The sequence below is a fragment of the Eschscholzia californica genome, unplaced genomic scaffold (assembly GCF_041429995.1).
Source record: "Eschscholzia californica isolate CP2 unplaced genomic scaffold, dmEscCali1.0.p SCAF_3, whole genome shotgun sequence".
In the NCBI taxonomy this organism is placed as follows: domain Eukaryota; kingdom Viridiplantae; phylum Streptophyta; class Magnoliopsida; order Ranunculales; family Papaveraceae; genus Eschscholzia; species Eschscholzia californica.
The window spans coordinates 6,246,573-6,264,893 of record NW_028238420.1 but is presented as its reverse complement, the minus strand read 5'-3'; the positions used below and the strand labels follow the sequence as shown (position 1 = coordinate 6,264,893).

Below are 18,321 nucleotides of genomic sequence, written 5' to 3'. Positions count from 1 at the left end.
TTCGTCTAAATTGATGTCCTCGTTTAAGTCGATGTTTTCGATTAAGTCGATGTTTTTGATTTAGTCGATGTCTTCGTTTAAGTCAAAGGATTCTTCTTTCTTTATGTAGGTTTTCTCTTTCTTCATTAAAGGTGGTTCCTCATCCGTGAGATCTTGAGGCATCTTTGTTTAAGTCGATATCTTCGTTTAAGTCGATGTCCTCGTTTAAGTCTATGTTTTCGTTTAAGTCGATGTCTTCACTTAAGTCAAAGGACTCTTCTTTCTTGATGTATGGTGTCCCCTTCTTTATTAATGGTGGTTCCTCATCTGTGGGATCTTCAGACGTCTTTAAAAGCTTGTAAACGAAGACAATAAACTTATGTATTTTGCAAGCTTTTTAATACTATTAGTGATGTTGATAGTAGTGAATGATATTAGGGTTGGGTTGTTTATGTGATCGATATTAGGGTTAGGTTGTTTTTGTGGACATTGATGGACATTTGGTAGACATTTTATTTTTTTAATATTATTTTTATTGTTTAATCACATGAAACAATATATTTATACTAACATTTCAAAAATATATTTTTCGACTTTCGTAGACATCTGTGAATATTTGTGGACATTGATGGACATTTGGTGGATATTTATTATTTTATCATTATCATTATTGTTTAATCACATGGAATAATATATTTGTATGAACATTTTAAAATATATTTTTCGACTTTCATAGACATCTTGTAAATATTTGTGGACATTGATGGACATTTGGTGGTCATTTATTATTTTAATATTATTATTGTTGTTTAATCACACGATGGACTTCAAATGTCTCTTGTTTTTGTAAAGACATTTTGGGCTCCAAATTTGTCCCAAATTCTTCACAAATCCATCAAACTAAGAAGTCTACCAAAGTCTAGGACATTTTGTCTATAATCGAATGCCTCAGACTTTCATAGACTCTCAAATGTCGGGATTTAAATGCCTCAGACTTTCGAGGACTTTTAAATGTTTTGATTTGAATGCCTCGGACTTTCGTAGTCTTTCAAATGTCCGGATTTGAATGCCTCAGACTTTCGCGGACACTCAAATGTCCGCGAAAGTCCCAATCCACTACCCCCTTAGATTTATTGTTAATTTTTATTGAAGTCATTATACTTAAGCATTATTTATTAAATGATCCTTATAACGCTCTCCTTAGACTAATTTGGTAAAGGAATAGCAAATACATAAATTGACATTTTTAACGCGCTGCCTATCCCAGATATCGTTCTTCTTATACCAAATACCTAGTATAGTATAGAAAATAAGTAGTTCAGTACTTCATTAATACTTTGAGACTTTATTAATACATTAAAAGAAGTTGTTTTCTTCTTCTTATTCTTCTTCTTCTTTCACAATATATACTATACTTAATTTCTTACTTTATCTGCGACGGTCGTCTGAACGCGCTAAGGCGAGACGACGGGTATGTTGCCTCGCTTCATGCCCCGAACAACATAACGTGTACCAAATACCAAAAAAAAAAAAACGAAAAAAATATTTATATGTAAATACTAGTATAAGACTCCACTTTCTCATCAAAAAAGAAAGTATAATACTCCACTATTAAGGTACCATGGACCCACGAAAGTACATCCTAAGGGTGGACCCCATATAAGTTTTGTATTCCTTCAACATCATCACTTGTCAGATCAACTTTTTTCGTCTTTGTTACAAGGGTAGGGTACATAATTGATTCTTCTACAGACGAGTGGCCTAATCCAAGTAAATGCCCAATTTCATGAACAGCTACTGATTCTAAATCAACGGCTACTGGTGAAGGAGATTTAGTAACATCACCTTCAGCAACCCAAGTTTCAGCTCCATCTAAATGGAAACGTCCATCTGTTGGAGAAAAAGCGTGGGCCAGCACTTTTAAAACCCCATCGAACGAATTCCCGTCACCGTGATCTCCTGTGTAAAAACCTATTTTGAGGTCAGCTGCATCATTGTATTGGGTCTCTAAGAAAGTTAACGGCGTTACTTCTGACCAACGTTGAAAAGCACGAGAGATAACGAATTTAAAAGAATCCGTTAATTGATTATCTGGGTCAAAGGCGTACGAAAGTTGACGGTTAGATGGAGTCCATTTAGGTTTCCCGGGAAAGAAACCAAAGTGAGCAACTGTGTGTAGTTTACTATTATGCCCCTCTTTACCAGAATTCATAGTACTAGAACCGTTGATTATATCTGCTACACCACATCTTGGCAGTTGAATTTGTCGCATAGTTGATTCATCAAGAATTCCAGTTGGATTAAGATTGAAATTGATTTGGTAGGTTTTTAGAGCTGATTCAAAAGAATCATCAAATTCATCAGTGAAATTCGATGGCGTATGTGGGATGTAACCGAATTTGTGAAAGTATTGCTTTAATTTGGCTAGTCCTTCAGCTTGATCACCTACACGAGATCCAGTGAATTTTTTGTAAGAATCCCAAACTGGGGAAGTTGAATTGGAGAAATGGGCATAAGAAATGGGTAATGTAGAGAGAGAAATTACAAGAATTGTAGAAATCAATTGATAAGTTCTCATGACTCTGTTTTAGAGAGAGATTTAGAGAGAGTGGGAGAAACTTTGGGTTGATTGAGAAACTTTGGGTTGATTTTATAAAGAAATAAGAAGAGGACTTGATTGGTTCAAATTCTATGGGATTGCTCTATTTCTTCTTAGAAGCAGGGTTCGATAGGTATATGGAACGACGTGAAAAAAGGGCTTAGGAAAAGTCGAAGTTGTGATTGATTGTTACTTCAAATAAGTACAAGAAGTTCTAGACTTTGAAAAGTTTGAGTCTTTTAGATGTAATGGGGTATAGCCGTATCCGTAGGGCACGAAAATTTCTAGATTCATGTTACGCGGTTATCGTTAAATACTTTAGTTATTTACAGATATTCAAGTAGTAAAAATATATATTAAAATAATAAATTGTAATTTCTAAAATAATAATAATGGAGATTATATTGGGTTGTTTGGAGAGAGAAAAGAGGAAAGAGAAAAATATATAATCGTGTTTTTTAGGAGAGAGAGAGAGAAATATCGTGAGAAGTTATAGGAAATGGATAGTTATTTTGACTTTGAAATATCTATCTTTTAAAGACTAACGGTTAAGATACATAAATAAGAAATGAACGTCCGAGATTTGTAGATGCAAGTTATGACATGACAAAATAAACCTATGCCATTTGTTTTATAGATAAAGAATTTTTTGATGAAAAACCCACAAAATGGGCCGAAATAGGAATTGAAGCTCACCACCTAACAATTTAAAAAACCCACTTTTAAAAAAAATATCGTAACATCAAACCTAATTTCGGATCTTGGAGCTCATATTTCCATCTCAAACAACCCACATTTTTTAATAATATCCCTTCTACCCTTTTATATGTATATTCTCATTTTCCTCGTATTTTTTAGCTCTCATTTCTTCTAGCTCTAATATTTCTTCTCTAGTTTCTCTCTCTACCTTAACCGGAATTGGGTGACCGGACATAAAATTGGTTTCGCCGGAAACAAAGTCTGACCGTTGAACTATAAGTACGATTTCATCTTCATCTTCTTCAATGCTTGATATTCTTTAGTGCTTCATCTTCTCAAAGATATTCATCTCTGATCCCCATCTTCTTTATTCTTCATTTTCTTTAATCTTCATCTTCATATACTCATAAGTTTTTCCCTAGTGTTTTAGAGATAAACTTTTAAATTTCAGATCTAGTTATTTGAAGCTCCATTAATGAGGTTTTTCTTGATATTTCTTTATCTTATGATGTTCAATCTTCTTATAAGATTTCTGAATTTTACTTCCACATTATATAATTATGTAACAATGTGAAAAACCTTTACACAGTTTTTTGTTCTAAGAAAACAAAAAGTACAACCTTAGATCTATTTTTTGGAATCTCTCTAGAAATTAGGTTTTAGCAGATGTTGATGTTTACCTCTTAGCTTATCCCGCCCGACCTCCCAGTTAGGGGTGTTGGTGGCGGAGCATTGAGGGCTTTAGCAGTTCAGCTTCCTTAAGCCGGGTTGATCCGTTGGACTTTAGGTAAAATGACAAGAGTGAATTTTACTTCCACATTATATAATTATGTAACTTAGAGTCATACGACACGTGCGAATCATGTTTAACGGGTAAAATGACAAGAGCCTCCTTTAAAGGAAAAGGAGAACGGGGCAAAGAACCATTGAAAATCATACATACTGATGTATTTGGACCAATGAGTACGCCCGCGAGAGGTAACTTTAGCTACTTCTTCACGTTCACGGATGACTTCACTAGATATGGTTACATATACCTAATGAGGCATAAATTCAAATCGTTGGACATGTTCAAACAATTTCAGAACGAAGTAGAGAATCAACTTGACAAGAAGATTCGATCCGATCGAGGTGGTGAATATTTGAGTCAAGAATTTGATGATCATCTTAGGAGATGCGAAATAGTATCGCAACTCACTCCACCCGGAACACCACGGTTAAATGGAGTTTCTGAAAGGAAATCGTACCCTGTTAGACATGGTTCGATCTATGATGAGTTTAACCTTCCAAATACGTTCTGGGGATATGCTCTGGAAACGGATGCCTTCACACTTAACCGAGCTCCGTCAAAAGCAGTAGAAAAGACGCCTTATGAGTTATGATATGGAAAGGTTCCAAAGCTGTCTTTTCTCAAAGTCTAGGGATGTAACGTTTATGTAAAGGGTTTACAAGGAGATAAACTCGCACCCAAGTCAGACAAATGTCTCTTTGTGGGTTATCCAAAAGAGACAATGGGCTACTACTTCTACAACAAATCAGAGAACAAAGTGCTTGTTACTTGTGATGGTGTCTTCCTTGAAAAGAAATTTATTTACAAAAAGACAAGTGGGAGAAATGTAGAGATCGAAGAAATTCGATTTGAGCAACAAATAAACAAAGATATGGCGATATTAAGAAATTTAGCGGCTCTTGTCTTTCCACAACAAGTGGAAGAGGAAAACGAGGTAGAGTTAGAAGAACTCGAGATACGTCCCGCACAAGTCAAAGTAGATCGCAGGAGATATCTCGAGTAGTTGAAAACACTCCAATTGTTTCTCAAGCCCCTCGTAGGTCTCAAAGGCTCAAGGAATTATCTTAGAGAACAGATATGCTACAATTAGAAGATAATGAGCCGAGTACTTACAAAAAGCTATGACGAGCCCTGACTCTGAAAAATAGCTTAGAGTCATGAGATCGGAAATGGAATCCATGTCAGAATATCAAGAATGGGACTTGGTCGATTTGCCCGATGGAGCGAAACCGATCGGTTGCAAATGAGTTTTCACGATGAAAACTGACAAGGATGGAAACATTAACATTTTCAAAGCTAGACATGTGGCAAAAGGATACAAACAAGTTCATGGTATAGCCTATGATGAAACCTTTTCCTTATCGCAATGCTTAAATCCATTCGGATCATTCTAGCAATTGCACCTCATTACTATAGGGTTTTGTGTATCCTATACACTACCTAGTGTTGTAAGCGGAATCTCAAACATCTCATGTTTAACACTAGATTGCCCAGGATCGACATGCATAAACTAATCAATGAACTAGAGAGAGATAAATACCTTAACGCGTTTTTCCCTCTAACCATTCCAATCGCATGCAAAGATCGAGAGCTCCAACTGTAGCTCCTCTACTTGAGACACCGAGTGAATAGACTTGATCTCCCTTCCTTTCAGACTGCTAGGACTTACTAGAAGGTTGAGAAGAACTCTTCTTCTTGACTAGATTGATAGAATGGGAACTTTTTCTCTATATTCCTCTCTCTCCAATAGCTGTATATTCAGAGAGAGAGAGAGCTGTATAATTTTTCCTTAGAGAAAAATCCACACCTTTTCTGTTCTCAACTGACCCAATATATAGACAAACCCTAATTAGAATCTCATTCAGATTAGGTTTTCTATTTTCTGGTTCACAGAAAGATAATTACCAAAATACCCTTTTTGGGGTATTTTGATAATCCCCTTAAGTGTGGCCGGCCAGGGCAGCCCACCATGGGCCTTATGTGGCCGGCCCACTTACTCTGGTCGGCCATCTCATGGCCGGCCCAAAGAGCCTTCCTTCTATCTTGTCCCGTATCTCCATTCGGACCCTTTCGGCCTTTCTAGTTGAATCCCATCCAACTTTAGCCAGTTCCCGTCTAGTCAAATCTCTCCGATCAAGTTACCACTCTTATGTGTAACCCGTTGTAGGATCCGGTCTATGTTAGCCTCGAATCAACTCCTTGATCCGATGATCGTAGTTGTCTTCTAGCAAAGCATTACGACCCCTAATTGGACCGGACTGGATGATCTTTACGAGTGGTCATCGTTATCCTAACTGACAAATTGATCGCATTGCCACCTTGGTCGAAGGACACTCCTTCGGAAGGACATCTCCTTCAGATCGAACGGATAAATCCTTCAGTCTCCCACTTGTACTTAGAACAAGTGCAATGCTCGATTCCCATGTCGCTTAGTATCCCATCTGATACGTCACACCGTTCAGACTTTCTTGATCCAGAGAACAACCGTCAATTCAAATGATTAACTCTTAATCCATTTGAGTGCGGCCACACATTTCACAGTTGCTTCTCCTCAAGTGGCCCGGAGATACTTATTCCTAACTTAATAGGAGGACATCATCCAGTCTTGTACTCCCATTTAACTTCATGTCTATCCTGTCTCCCCCAGTATGCTGCCTTTATAACCTCCTTTTACGGCGCGGCGTTTGACAGTACCAAAGTTCGACATTCCTTACATAAGATGAGTGGAGCACTCATGTTTACGGAATCTCTCCAATCTTGCCTATGAGAGTTTGTGACGCCTTTTTCAACTTCTTGAAAAAACTCTCATCTTTGGGTTAATCCAATGTAGATTCCCCAATCTACATCCATGTAATTGACTTAAATACCATATTCCTATAGCCCATGGAACTGCGCTATCAGTCAATTCCCATGCTAGTCTTCTTGAGTCATTGTTGTCCATGCAATGACCTGGACTAGGGACTCTATAATGAATCTATTCCACGTTCACTTAGTAGGGTTCCATTTACCAGATCACGTATCTGATAAACCTACCTGGAATTCCTCATTATTTTGGACCGTCATTAAACACTAAACCATTATTTAACGACAGAAATAAACTCCTTTATTTCTTTTTATTGAATGTAGCTAATTGATTACATGAAAACCCCTTTTCATTAATCCAATTACAACCTAAAGCCATTCATCGATGCGCTTTATACCTATGCCCCTTCTACGACTCTCATACTTGGGCTGAGGCAGTGGTTTAGTTAACGGATCGGCAACGTTGTCGTCCGTATCGACTTTGCAAATGACCACATCCTTTCGCTCAGTGATTTCCCTAATCACGTGGTACTTCCTTAGGATATGTTTGGATTTCTGGTGTGCCCTTGGTTCCTTAGCCTGGGCGATAGCTCCATTGTTGTCACAATATAGAGTAACCCCATTTTCTATGCTAGGAACTACACCAAGTTCGGAGATAAACTTCTTTATCCAAACTCCTTCCTTCGCTGCTTCCGAAGCGGCAAGGTATTCTGCTTCTGTGGTAGAGTCTGCTACAGTAGTCTGCTTTGAGCTCTTCCAGCTTACTGCTCCTCCGTTTAGACAAAAGACATAACCCGACTGCGATCGGAAATCATCTCTGTCCGTTTAGAAGCTCGCATCCACATGGCCTTCCACGATTAGTTTGTCTTTCCCGCCATACACCAAGAAGTGATCCTTAGTCCTTCTCAAGTACTTCAGGATATTTTTGGCTGCGGTCCAGTGTTTCTCCCCTGGATTAGATTGGTAACGACTACACATACTCAAAGCATATGAGACGTCTGGGCGAGTGCAGACCATGGCGTACATGATAGATCCTATTGCCGAAGCATAAGGCACCTTCTTCATGTGTGCTAGCTCATCAGGATCTCGGGGACACTGAGTCTTGCTAAGCGTCGTACCATGTGTCATGGGTAGGAATCCTCTCTTAGAGTCTTCCATCTTGAACCTCCCAAGAACCTTATCTATATAAGTCTCTTGACTAAGTCCAATCATCCTCCTCGATCTATCTCTATAGATCTTGATGCCCAATATATATTCTGCATCTCGTAGGTCTTTCATTGAAAAACACTTCCTAAGCCACTCTTTCACGGAGTCAAGCATAGGAATGTCATTTCCAACGATCAGTATGTCATCCACATACAGGACCAAGAAAACTAAGTTGCTCCCACTAACCTTCTTGTATACACAAGATTCCTCTTCATTCTTCAGAAAACCAAACTCTTTGATTTTCTCGTCGAATCGAAGATTCCAGCTCCGACTTGCTTGCTTCAACCCGTAGATGGACCTTTGAAGCTTGCAAACCTTTCCAGCATTCCCGGAATCCTCAAAACCCTCAGGCTGTGTCATGTACACATCCTCTTCCAGCTTACCGTTCAGGAAGGCGGTTTTGACATCCATTTGCCAAATCTCATAATCATAATGAGCTGCAATTGCTAGAATAATCCTAATGGACTTAAGCATCGCGACAGGGGAAAAGGTTTCTTCGTAGTCTATACCCTGGACTTGTCTGTAACCTTTTGCCACCAGTCTAGCTTTGAAAACGCTCACGTTTCCATCCTTGTCTGTTTTCATCTTGAAAATCCATTTGCATCCTATGGGCTTTACCCCATCGGGCAAATCAACCAAGTTCCAAACTTGATTCTCAGACATGGATTCCATTTCGGATTTCATGGCTCCCAGCCATTTTTCGGAGTCTGGGCTCGTCATAGCTTCTTCGTAGGTGCTGGGTTCGTTATCCTCTACCAACAACAACTCTTGTCGTTGAGACAACTCAATCAGCCTTGCGGACCTACGCGGGGCTTGAACAACAGGTGAGACACTCTCAACTCCTTGAGGGTTCTCCTGCGAATCACATTCGCTTTGCGCGGGAGGATCTCCGAGATCTACCATCTCATCCCCTCTTTCCTCTTCTATCGGCTCATAATAGTTAGGAATCGCGACTTCTGACATCGGTGCAACGGTGCCAGTTTGTTGCTCAGATCGAACCTCTTCGATCTCTATATTTCTCCCACTTGTCTTCTTGGAAAGGAACTCCTTTTCAAGGAAGACACCATCACGAGCAACAAACACTTTGTTCTCTGACGGGTTGTAGAAGTAATACCCCTTTGTCTCTTTCGGATAACCGACGAAGAGACACTTGTCTGATCTTGGTGCTAGTTTATCTCCTTGTAAACGCTTTACATAAACATCGCAACCCCAGACTTTGAGAAAAGACAACTTTGGAACCTTTCCAGTCCACATCTCATGTGGCGTCTTTTCTACAGCTTTTGACGGAGCTCGGTTAAGTGTGAAAGCAGCCGTTTCTAGAGCATACCCCCAGAAAGTGTTAGGAAGATCGGCTAAGTTCATCATCGATCGAACCATGTCCATCAATGTTCGATTCCTCCTCTCGGACACACCGTTCATCTGAGGTGTTCCTGGAGGAGTGAGTTGTGAAACTATTCCACAACTCCGAAGATGATCCTCAAACTCTTGACTCAAATACTCACCACCTCGATCCGATCGAATCGCTTTTATTTTCTTGCCAAGCTGATTCTCTACTTCATTCTGGAATTGTTTGAACACTTCAAACGATTCCGACTTATGTCTCATTAGATACACGTAACCATATCTAGTGAAGTCATCAGTGAACGTTATGAAGTAGCCATAGTTACCTGTTGCAAGTGTACTCATAGGTCCGCATACATCCGTATGTATCAGTCCTAAGGGTTCACACACCCGATCTCCTTTCCCCTTGAAGGACGATCTTGTCATCTTGCCCACTAAGCATGGCTCACATGTATCGTACGATTCCAAATCACACGATCCCAGAAGTCCATCTGCATGAAGCTTCTGCATGCGTTTCATGTTAATGTGACCCAAACGACAATGCCAGAGATAACTTTGGTTAGAATCATGAGTACGAAGCCGTTTCGTGTCTATGTTCAGGATTTCGTCTTCTATGTTCACAACATAAAGACCATTACGCAGCTTAGCACTGGTATAGAACATCTCACCCTTGTATAAAGAACAACTCTTGTCTTTTATTATAGCGTGATATCCCTCTTTGTCTAACACCGACGCAGAGATGATGTTCCTCGATATAGTCGGTACGTAATAGCAATTACGTAGCACTAATATCAACCCAGTCTCTAAACTGAGCTCGAAATTTCCTACAGCCACAGCAGCAACTCTTGCCTTGTTTGCGACTCGTAGAACCATCTCGCTCTTTGTCAGATACCTGACCTCCTTGAGCTCATCTAATTCTGAAATTATATGTGCTCCACATCCGGTATCATATACCCATGAGGGAGAGTCAGCCATATCTGCCAAATTGACCTCTATAACATAGGCACCGACTTCCACTTCCCTTTCTGGTAGCTCTATTACGCTTTCTTTCTTTGAAGCATCGAGAACTCTTCTCTGATCTTCCTCCCAATCTAGAAAGTCGTATAGATCTCTATCTAAACGTGAACTAATCCTATTTGCCATCTCTACTCTACAGAAACAAAATAAGGATTTTGCTAAGTACTACATTCAATGTTTACGCAAAAACACTTTTTGCCATATTATTCAATGAAAACCGTCCCCCTATGAATAATACGATTCCAAGACCCCATTCCTGTGAAGCTAAGCGTACTTTGGCACTGCCCTTAACTTCACCCTCCTGGGTGAGTAACTCCTTACTGATCATATCTCATATGACTCTTGGTTGATGAATAACACTTATGTGTTGAATTCATCCTTTTGCCTCGAAATCCAAAACTCTTTTGCTGACTCGATGAGAATAACCATTTAGACATGTAGACCTCTTCATAGGTCTACCCGTATTGTCCCGAGGTAAAAGATGGAACCCTGCTTTGGCATGACCCACCATCGATGAACAAGGGCGCAACAGGTGTCTTAATCTGGGTAGGCATTACTCAAAATTCTTTTTGGGGACTCTTACGTTTTTGTTTGCATGCATTACTGTGAACTCTAACATAATCATACACCACACAAAACGTAAATAAGTAAATGCGCGCGAGAAAATAAATCAAGCAGATATGATCCTAGTATGGCCCCTAACCTAAAAGATCTAATCTTCTTAGGTTCTTTGCTTGTTTAGCCTCCGTTCGCCTGGATCTCCATCCTCGAACATCCATTGAATTCTCCCACTCGAACCACGATCTCATCCTTTGGCTCTTCAATGGACTCAATTGTACCCTTAAACTCTAATTACAAGACTCAACGATTCGCAGATCGTATAAAACTTGAAATTAAATTAATTACATCGGGCACCCATCCGTGCTTAAAAACAAGATAGAACAATTCTATGGCCATACTAGAACCCGCATTCACATCCATACATACATAATAATATGACATTCATAAAACACCCAAGTATGTATGAGATTCGCTTACTTAGGTCGAATCTAGGTTTGCTATGTTCTAGATAGCTATTCGGGAGATACTACCGACATCTCTATGTCTAACGTGCCTTAAGTCCCACTAATGGCTCGTTTGGTTTTATCTCAAAAGATTTTGAAATCGTTTTGGAAAAACTCCGATTCAGGCTTTGGTGGGCCCGGGTCACTTTCGGAAAAAATATGGTCAAAGTCGGAAGAAGAAAACCGAACCTCCCACTTAAGTCAAGGCCCAAAAGACCCGAGTCTAACTCCAAAGACTTAAGTCAAACTTGGTCAAGGGACCCTTTGACTAGACCTAGTCAAGTCTCGGTCAAGGTCCGAACCAAGGTCGGACCCGGATTGGCACGTTCCAGACCGTGCCAAGTCCCTCGGGTGGTCGCGTCCTGGCCCTAGGCCAGACGCTTCCTGACCTTACAGACGCGTCCCAGACGCTCTGCCCAAGTCCGAGCTTCTCGGACTCCCAGTCCGAGACAGCTTCTGGTCTCACCAGACGCGTCCCAGACGCGTTCTGGAAGGTTCTGTCCTGGTCGCGTCCGGATTCTCAATCCGAGACGCGTCCGGACATGTCTCTGTGGTCGCGTCTGGAAGATGCGACCTCAGGTGCTGGACGCGGATCCTTCGGGATCCCTGTCCGAGACGCTCTCGGACTCCCAGTCCGAGACGCTCTCGGACGCGTCTTTCCCGTCCGAGAATAGCTCGGACGCGTCTAATCCGAGACGCTCTCGGATTCCCAGTCCGGGAAGGACTGGGACGCGTCCAGAGCGTCCGCGACTGGCCAGACGCGTCCTGGTCAGTCCGGTCTCTGGACAGCACCATGTTTTCTTCCAAATTTTTGAAAAAATTCCAACTTTTGCTGTTTTTGATGAATCTTTCATCCAAAAACCAGCAATTTGAAAACTCTTTTCAAAAAACCATCCAATTTAAAATTTTATTTTGAAAACTCTTTTCAAAAACACCAAATTTTAAAGTCTTCCCATTGAAACTCTTTCAATTTTCTATCCGATTAAGTCTAAATCTAATTTAAACTAATCAATTTCATGTCTAAATCCCTATTTAAACATAAAATCATCTAATCAATCAAGCTCGAATCTTATTCGACTAGTCAGAGATAGTTTCATGCAACCGGCTCGTGATGCCACTGTAGGGTTTTGTGTATCCTATACACTACCTAGTGTTGTAAGCGGAATCTCAAACATCTCATGTTTAACACTAGATTGCCCAGGATCGACATGCATAAACTAATCAATGAACTAGAGAGAGATAAATACCTTAACGCGTTTTTCCCTCGAACCATTCCAATCGCATGCAAAGATCGAGAGCTCCAACTGTAGCTCCTCTACTTGAGACACCGAGTGAATAGACTTGATCTCCCTTCCTTTCAGACTGCTAGGACTTACTAGAAGGTTGAGAAGAACTCTTCTTCTTGACTAGATTGATAGAATGGGAACTTTTTCTCTATATTCCTCTCTCTCTAATAGCTGTATATTTAGAGAGAGAGAGAGCTGTATAATTTTTCCTTAGAGAAAAATCCACACCTTTTCTGTTCTCAACTGACCCAATATATAGACAAACCCTAATTAGAATCTCATTCAGATTAGGTTTTCTATTTTCTGGGTCACAGAAAAGATAATTACCAAAATACCATTTTTGGGGTATTTTGATAATCCCCTTAAGTGTGGCCGGCCAGGGCAGCCCACCATGGGCCTTATGTGGCCGGCCCACTTACTCTGGTCGGCCATCTCATGGCCTGCCCACTTACTCTGGTCGGCCATCTCATGGCCGGCCCAAAGAGCCTTCCTTCTATCTTGTCCCGAATCTCCATTCGGACCCTTTCGGCCTTTCTAGTTGAATCCCATCCAACTTTAGCCAGTTCCCGTCTAGTCAAATCTCTCCGATCAAGTTACCACTCTTATGTGTAACCCGTTGTAGGATCCGGTCTATGTTAGCCTCGAATCAACTCCTTGATCCGATGATCGTAGTTGGCTTCTAGCAAAGCATTACGACCCCTAATTGGACCGGACTGGATGATCTTTACGAGTGGTCATCGTTATCCTAACTGACAAATTGATCGCATTGCCACCTTGGTCGAAGGACACTCCTTCGGAAGGACATCTCCTTCAGACCGAACAGATGAATCCTTCAATTACGATTATGAGATTTGACAAATGGATGTCAAAACCGCCTTCCTAAACGGTTTGCAAGCTTAAGAGTTCTATTTATGGACTAAAGCAAGTACGCAGGAGTTGGCATCTTCGATTCGACGAGGCAATCAAAGAATTTGGTTTCCTCAAGAATACAGAAGAATCTTTTGTTTACAAGAAGGTTAGTGGGAGCAACCTAGTTTTCTTGGTTCTTTATGTCGATGACATATTAATCATTGGAAACAACATTCAGTTTTTAGAATCAGTTAAGGACTGGCTTCGGAAATGTTTCTCAATGAAGGATCGAGGGGCTGTTGAATAGATATTGGGCATCAAGATCTATAGAGATAGATCAAGGAGGATGATTAGACTCAGTCAAGAAACTTATATCGATAAGATTCTACACCGGTTCAGTATGGAAAACTCTAAAAGAGGATTCCTTCCCATGTCACATGGCATCACGTTTAGCAAGAGTCGGTGTTTTGTGAAACCTGATGAGCTAAAATACATGGTAGATGTTCCTTATGCTTCGGCAATTGAATCAATCATGTATGCCATGATTTGCACTCACCCAAACGTCTCATATGCCTTAAGCATGTGTAGTCGTCACCAATCGAATCTAGGAGAAACACACTGGACCGCTACTAAGAATATTCTAAAATACCTAAAAAGGACTAAGGATCACTTCCTAGTATACGGCGGGGAAGAGACACTCAACCTTGTAGGCCATGTGGATACTAGCTTTCAAACGGATAGAGACGATTTCAGATCACAGTCTGGTTACGTCTACTGTCTAAACTAAGGAACAGTAAGCTGGAAGAGTTCCAAAAAAAGTACTATTGCAGACTCTACCACTGAAGCAGAATACCCTGTGCAGGGATGAAAAAACAGATGAATTTCAGCCGAGCTGGCCGAAAGTTGTTTTCTTTTTCATTTGACCCAACCGAAAATCCTTTACTAGAACAAAAATGACCTAAAAGATTTTTCAACTATATAGGAAGAAAAAATATTTCTTTACTTGAGACATATTATCTTCATCATATATGTCTTTGTTTAAGTCGATATCTTCGTCTAAATTGATGTCCTCGTTTAAGTCGATGTTTTCGATTAAGTCGATGTTTTTGATTTAGTCGATGTCTTCGTTTAAGTCAAAGGATTCTTCTTTCTTTATGTAGGTTTTCTCTTTCTTCATTAAAGGTGGTTCCTCATCCGTGAGATCTTGAGGCATCTTTGTTTAAGTCGATATCTTCGTTTAAGTCGATGTCCTCGTTTAAGTCTATGTTTTCGTTTAAGTCGATGTCTTCACTTAAGTCAAAGGACTCTTCTTTCTTGATGTATGGTGTCCCCTTCTTTATTAATGGTGGTTCCTCATCTGTGGGATCTTCAGACGTCTTTAAAAGCTTGTAAACGAAGACAATAAACTTATGTATTTTGCAAGCTTTTTAATACTATTAGTGATGTTGATAGTAGTGAATGATATTAGGGTTGGGTTGTTTATGTGATCGATATTAGGGTTAGGTTGTTTTTGTGGACATTGATGGACATTTGGTAGACATTTTATTTTTTTAATATTATTTTTATTGTTTAATCACATGAAACAATATATTTATACTAACATTTCAAAAATATATTTTTCGACTTTCGTAGACATCTGTGAATATTTGTGGACATTGATGGACATTTGGTGGATATTTATTATTTTATCATTATCATTATTGTTTAATCACATGGAATAATATATTTGTATGAACATTTTAAAATATATTTTTCGACTTTCATAGACATCTTGTAAATATTTGTGGACATTGATGGACATTTGGTGGTCATTTATTATTTTAATATTATTATTGTTGTTTAATCACACGATGGACTTCAAATGTCTCTTGTTTTTGTAAAGACATTTTGGGCTCCAAATTTGTCCCAAATTCTTCACAAATCCATCAAACTAAGAAGTCTACCAAAGTCTAGGACATTTTGTCTATAATCGAATGCCTCAGACTTTCATAGACTCTCAAATGTCGGGATTTAAATGCCTCAGACTTTCGAGGACTTTTAAATGTTTTGATTTGAATGCCTCGGACTTTCGTAGACTTTCAAATGTCCGGATTTGAATGCCTCAGACTTTCGCGGACACTCAAATGTCCGCGAAAGTCCCAATCCACTACCCCCTTAGATTTATTGTTAATTTTTATTGAAGTCATTATACTTAAGCATTATTTATTAAATGATCCTTATAACGCTCTCCTTAGACTAATTTGGTAAAGGAATAGCAAATACATAAATTGACATTTTTAACGCGCTGCCTATCCCAGATATCGTTCTTCTTATACCAAATACCTAGTATAGTATAGAAAATAAGTAGTTCAGTACTTCATTAATACTTTGAGACTTTATTAATACATTAAAAGAAGTTGTTTTCTTCTTCTTATTCTTCTTCTTCTTTCACAATATATACTATACTTAATTTCTTACTTTATCTGCGACGGTCGTCTGAACGCGCTAAGGCGAGACGACGGGTATGTTGCCTCGCTTCATGCCCCGAACAACATAACGTGTACCAAATACCAAAAAAAAAAAAACGAAAAAAATATTTATATGTAAATACTAGTATAAGACTCCACTTTCTCATCAAAAAAGAAAGTATAATACTCCACTATTAAGGTACCATGGACCCACGAAAGTACATCCTAAGGGTGGACCCCATATAAGTTTTGTATTCCTTCAACATCATCACTTGTCAGATCAACTTTTTTCGTCTTTGTTACAAGGGTAGGGTACATAATTGATTCTTCTACAGACGAGTGGCCTAATCCAAGTAAATGCCCAATTTCATGAACAGCTACTGATTCTAAATCAACGGCTACTGGTGAAGGAGATTTAGTAACATCACCTTCAGCAACCCAAGTTTCAGCTCCATCTAAATGGAAACGTCCATCTGTTGGAGAAAAAGCGTGGGCCAGCACTTTTAAAACCCCATCGAACGAATTCCCGTCACCGTGATCTCCTGTGTAAAAACCTATTTTGAGGTCAGCTGCATCATTGTATTGGGTCTCTAAGAAAGTTAACGGCGTTACTTCTGACCAACGTTGAAAAGCACGAGAGATAACGAATTTAAAAGAATCCGTTAATTGATTATCTGGGTCAAAGGCGTACGAAAGTTGACGGTTAGATGGAGTCCATTTAGGTTTCCCGGGAAAGAAACCAAAGTGAGCAACTGTGTGTAGTTTACTATTATGCCCCTCTTTACCAGAATTCATAGTACTAGAACCGTTGATTATATCTGCTACACCACATCTTGGCAGTTGAATTTGTCGCATAGTTGATTCATCAAGAATTCCAGTTGGATTAAGATTGAAATTGATTTGGTAGGTTTTTAGAGCTGATTCAAAAGAATCATCAAATTCATCAGTGAAATTCGATGGCGTATGTGGGATGTAACCGAATTTGTGAAAGTATTGCTTTAATTTGGCTAGTCCTTCAGCTTGATCACCTACACGAGATCCAGTGAATTTTTTGTAAGAATCCCAAACTGGGGAAGTTGAATTGGAGAAATGGGCATAAGAAATGGGTAATGTAGAGAGAGAAATTACAAGAATTGTAGAAATCAATTGATAAGTTCTCATGACTCTGTTTTAGAGAGAGATTTAGAGAGAGTGGGAGAAACTTTGGGTTGATTGAGAAACTTTGGGTTGATTTTATAAAGAAATAAGAAGAGGACTTGATTGGTTCAAATTCTATGGGATTGCTCTATTTCTTCTTAGAAGCAGGGTTCGATAGGTATATGGAACGACGTGAAAAAAGGGCTTAGGAAAAGTCGAAGTTGTGATTGATTGTTACTTCAAATAAGTACAAGAAGTTCTAGACTTTGAAAAGTTTGAGTCTTTTAGATGTAATGGGGTATAGCCGTATCCGTAGGGCACGAAAATTTCTAGATTCATGTTACGCGGTTATCGTTAAATACTTTAGTTATTTACAGATATTCAAGTAGTAAAAATATATATTAAAATAATAAATTGTAATTTCTAAAATAATAATAATGGAGATTATATTGGGTTGTTTGGAGAGAGAAAAGAGGAAAGAGAAAAATATATAATCGTGTTTTTTAGGAGAGAGAGAGAGAAATATCGTGAGAAGTTATAGGAAATGGATAGTTATTTTGACTTTGAAATATCTATCTTTTAAAGACTAACGGTTAAGATACATAAATAAGAAATGAACGTCCGAGATTTGTAGATGCAAGTTATGACATGACAAAATAAACCTATGCCATTTGTTTTATAGATAAAGAATTTTTTGATGAAAAACCCACAAAATGGGCCGAAATAGGAATTGAAGCTCACCACCTAACAATTTAAAAAACCCACTTTTAAAAAAAATATCGTAACATCAAACCTAATTTCGGATCTTGGAGCTCATATTTCCATCTCAAACAACCCACATTTTTTAATAATATCCCTTCTACCCTTTTATATGTATATTCTCATTTTCCTCGTATTTTTTAGCTCTCATTTCTTCTAGCTCTAATATTTCTTCTCTAGTTTCTCTCTCTACCTTAACCGGAATTGGGTGACCGGACATAAAATTGGTTTCGCCGGAAACAAAGTCTGACCGTTGAACTATAAGTACGATTTCATCTTCATCTTCTTCAATGCTTGATATTCTTTAGTGCTTCATCTTCTCAAAGATATTCATCTCTGATCCCCA

The 18,321-nt window shown here is 39.1% G+C and overlaps 2 protein-coding genes across 2 annotated transcripts; both read right to left on the bottom strand.

Annotated features, from left to right (window-relative positions):
* Positions 1–1,233: 1,233 nt before the first annotated feature.
* Positions 1,234–2,611, bottom strand: LOC147548006 (metalloendoproteinase 3-MMP-like). Its single transcript, XM_086669649.1, has one exon. It carries the CDS (start codon positions 2,555–2,557, stop codon positions 1,622–1,624), a length of 936 nt encoding a protein of 311 aa, XP_086525775.1. The 5' UTR covers positions 2,558–2,611; the 3' UTR covers positions 1,234–1,621.
* A 13,305-nt stretch (positions 2,612–15,916) lies between these two features.
* On the bottom strand, positions 15,917–17,294 carry LOC147548005 (metalloendoproteinase 3-MMP-like). The gene has a single exon (XM_086672625.1). The coding sequence runs from the start codon at positions 17,238–17,240 to the stop codon at positions 16,305–16,307; it is 936 nt and encodes a 311-aa protein (XP_086528751.1). The 5' UTR covers positions 17,241–17,294; the 3' UTR covers positions 15,917–16,304.
* Positions 17,295–18,321: the final 1,027 nt, after the last annotated feature.

Coding starts and splice junctions, on each gene's coding strand:
- LOC147548005 (XM_086672625.1), bottom strand. CDS start 17,240: ATGAGAACTTATCAATTGATTTCTACAATTCTTGTAATTTCTCTCTCT.
- LOC147548006 (XM_086669649.1), bottom strand. CDS start 2,557: ATGAGAACTTATCAATTGATTTCTACAATTCTTGTAATTTCTCTCTCT.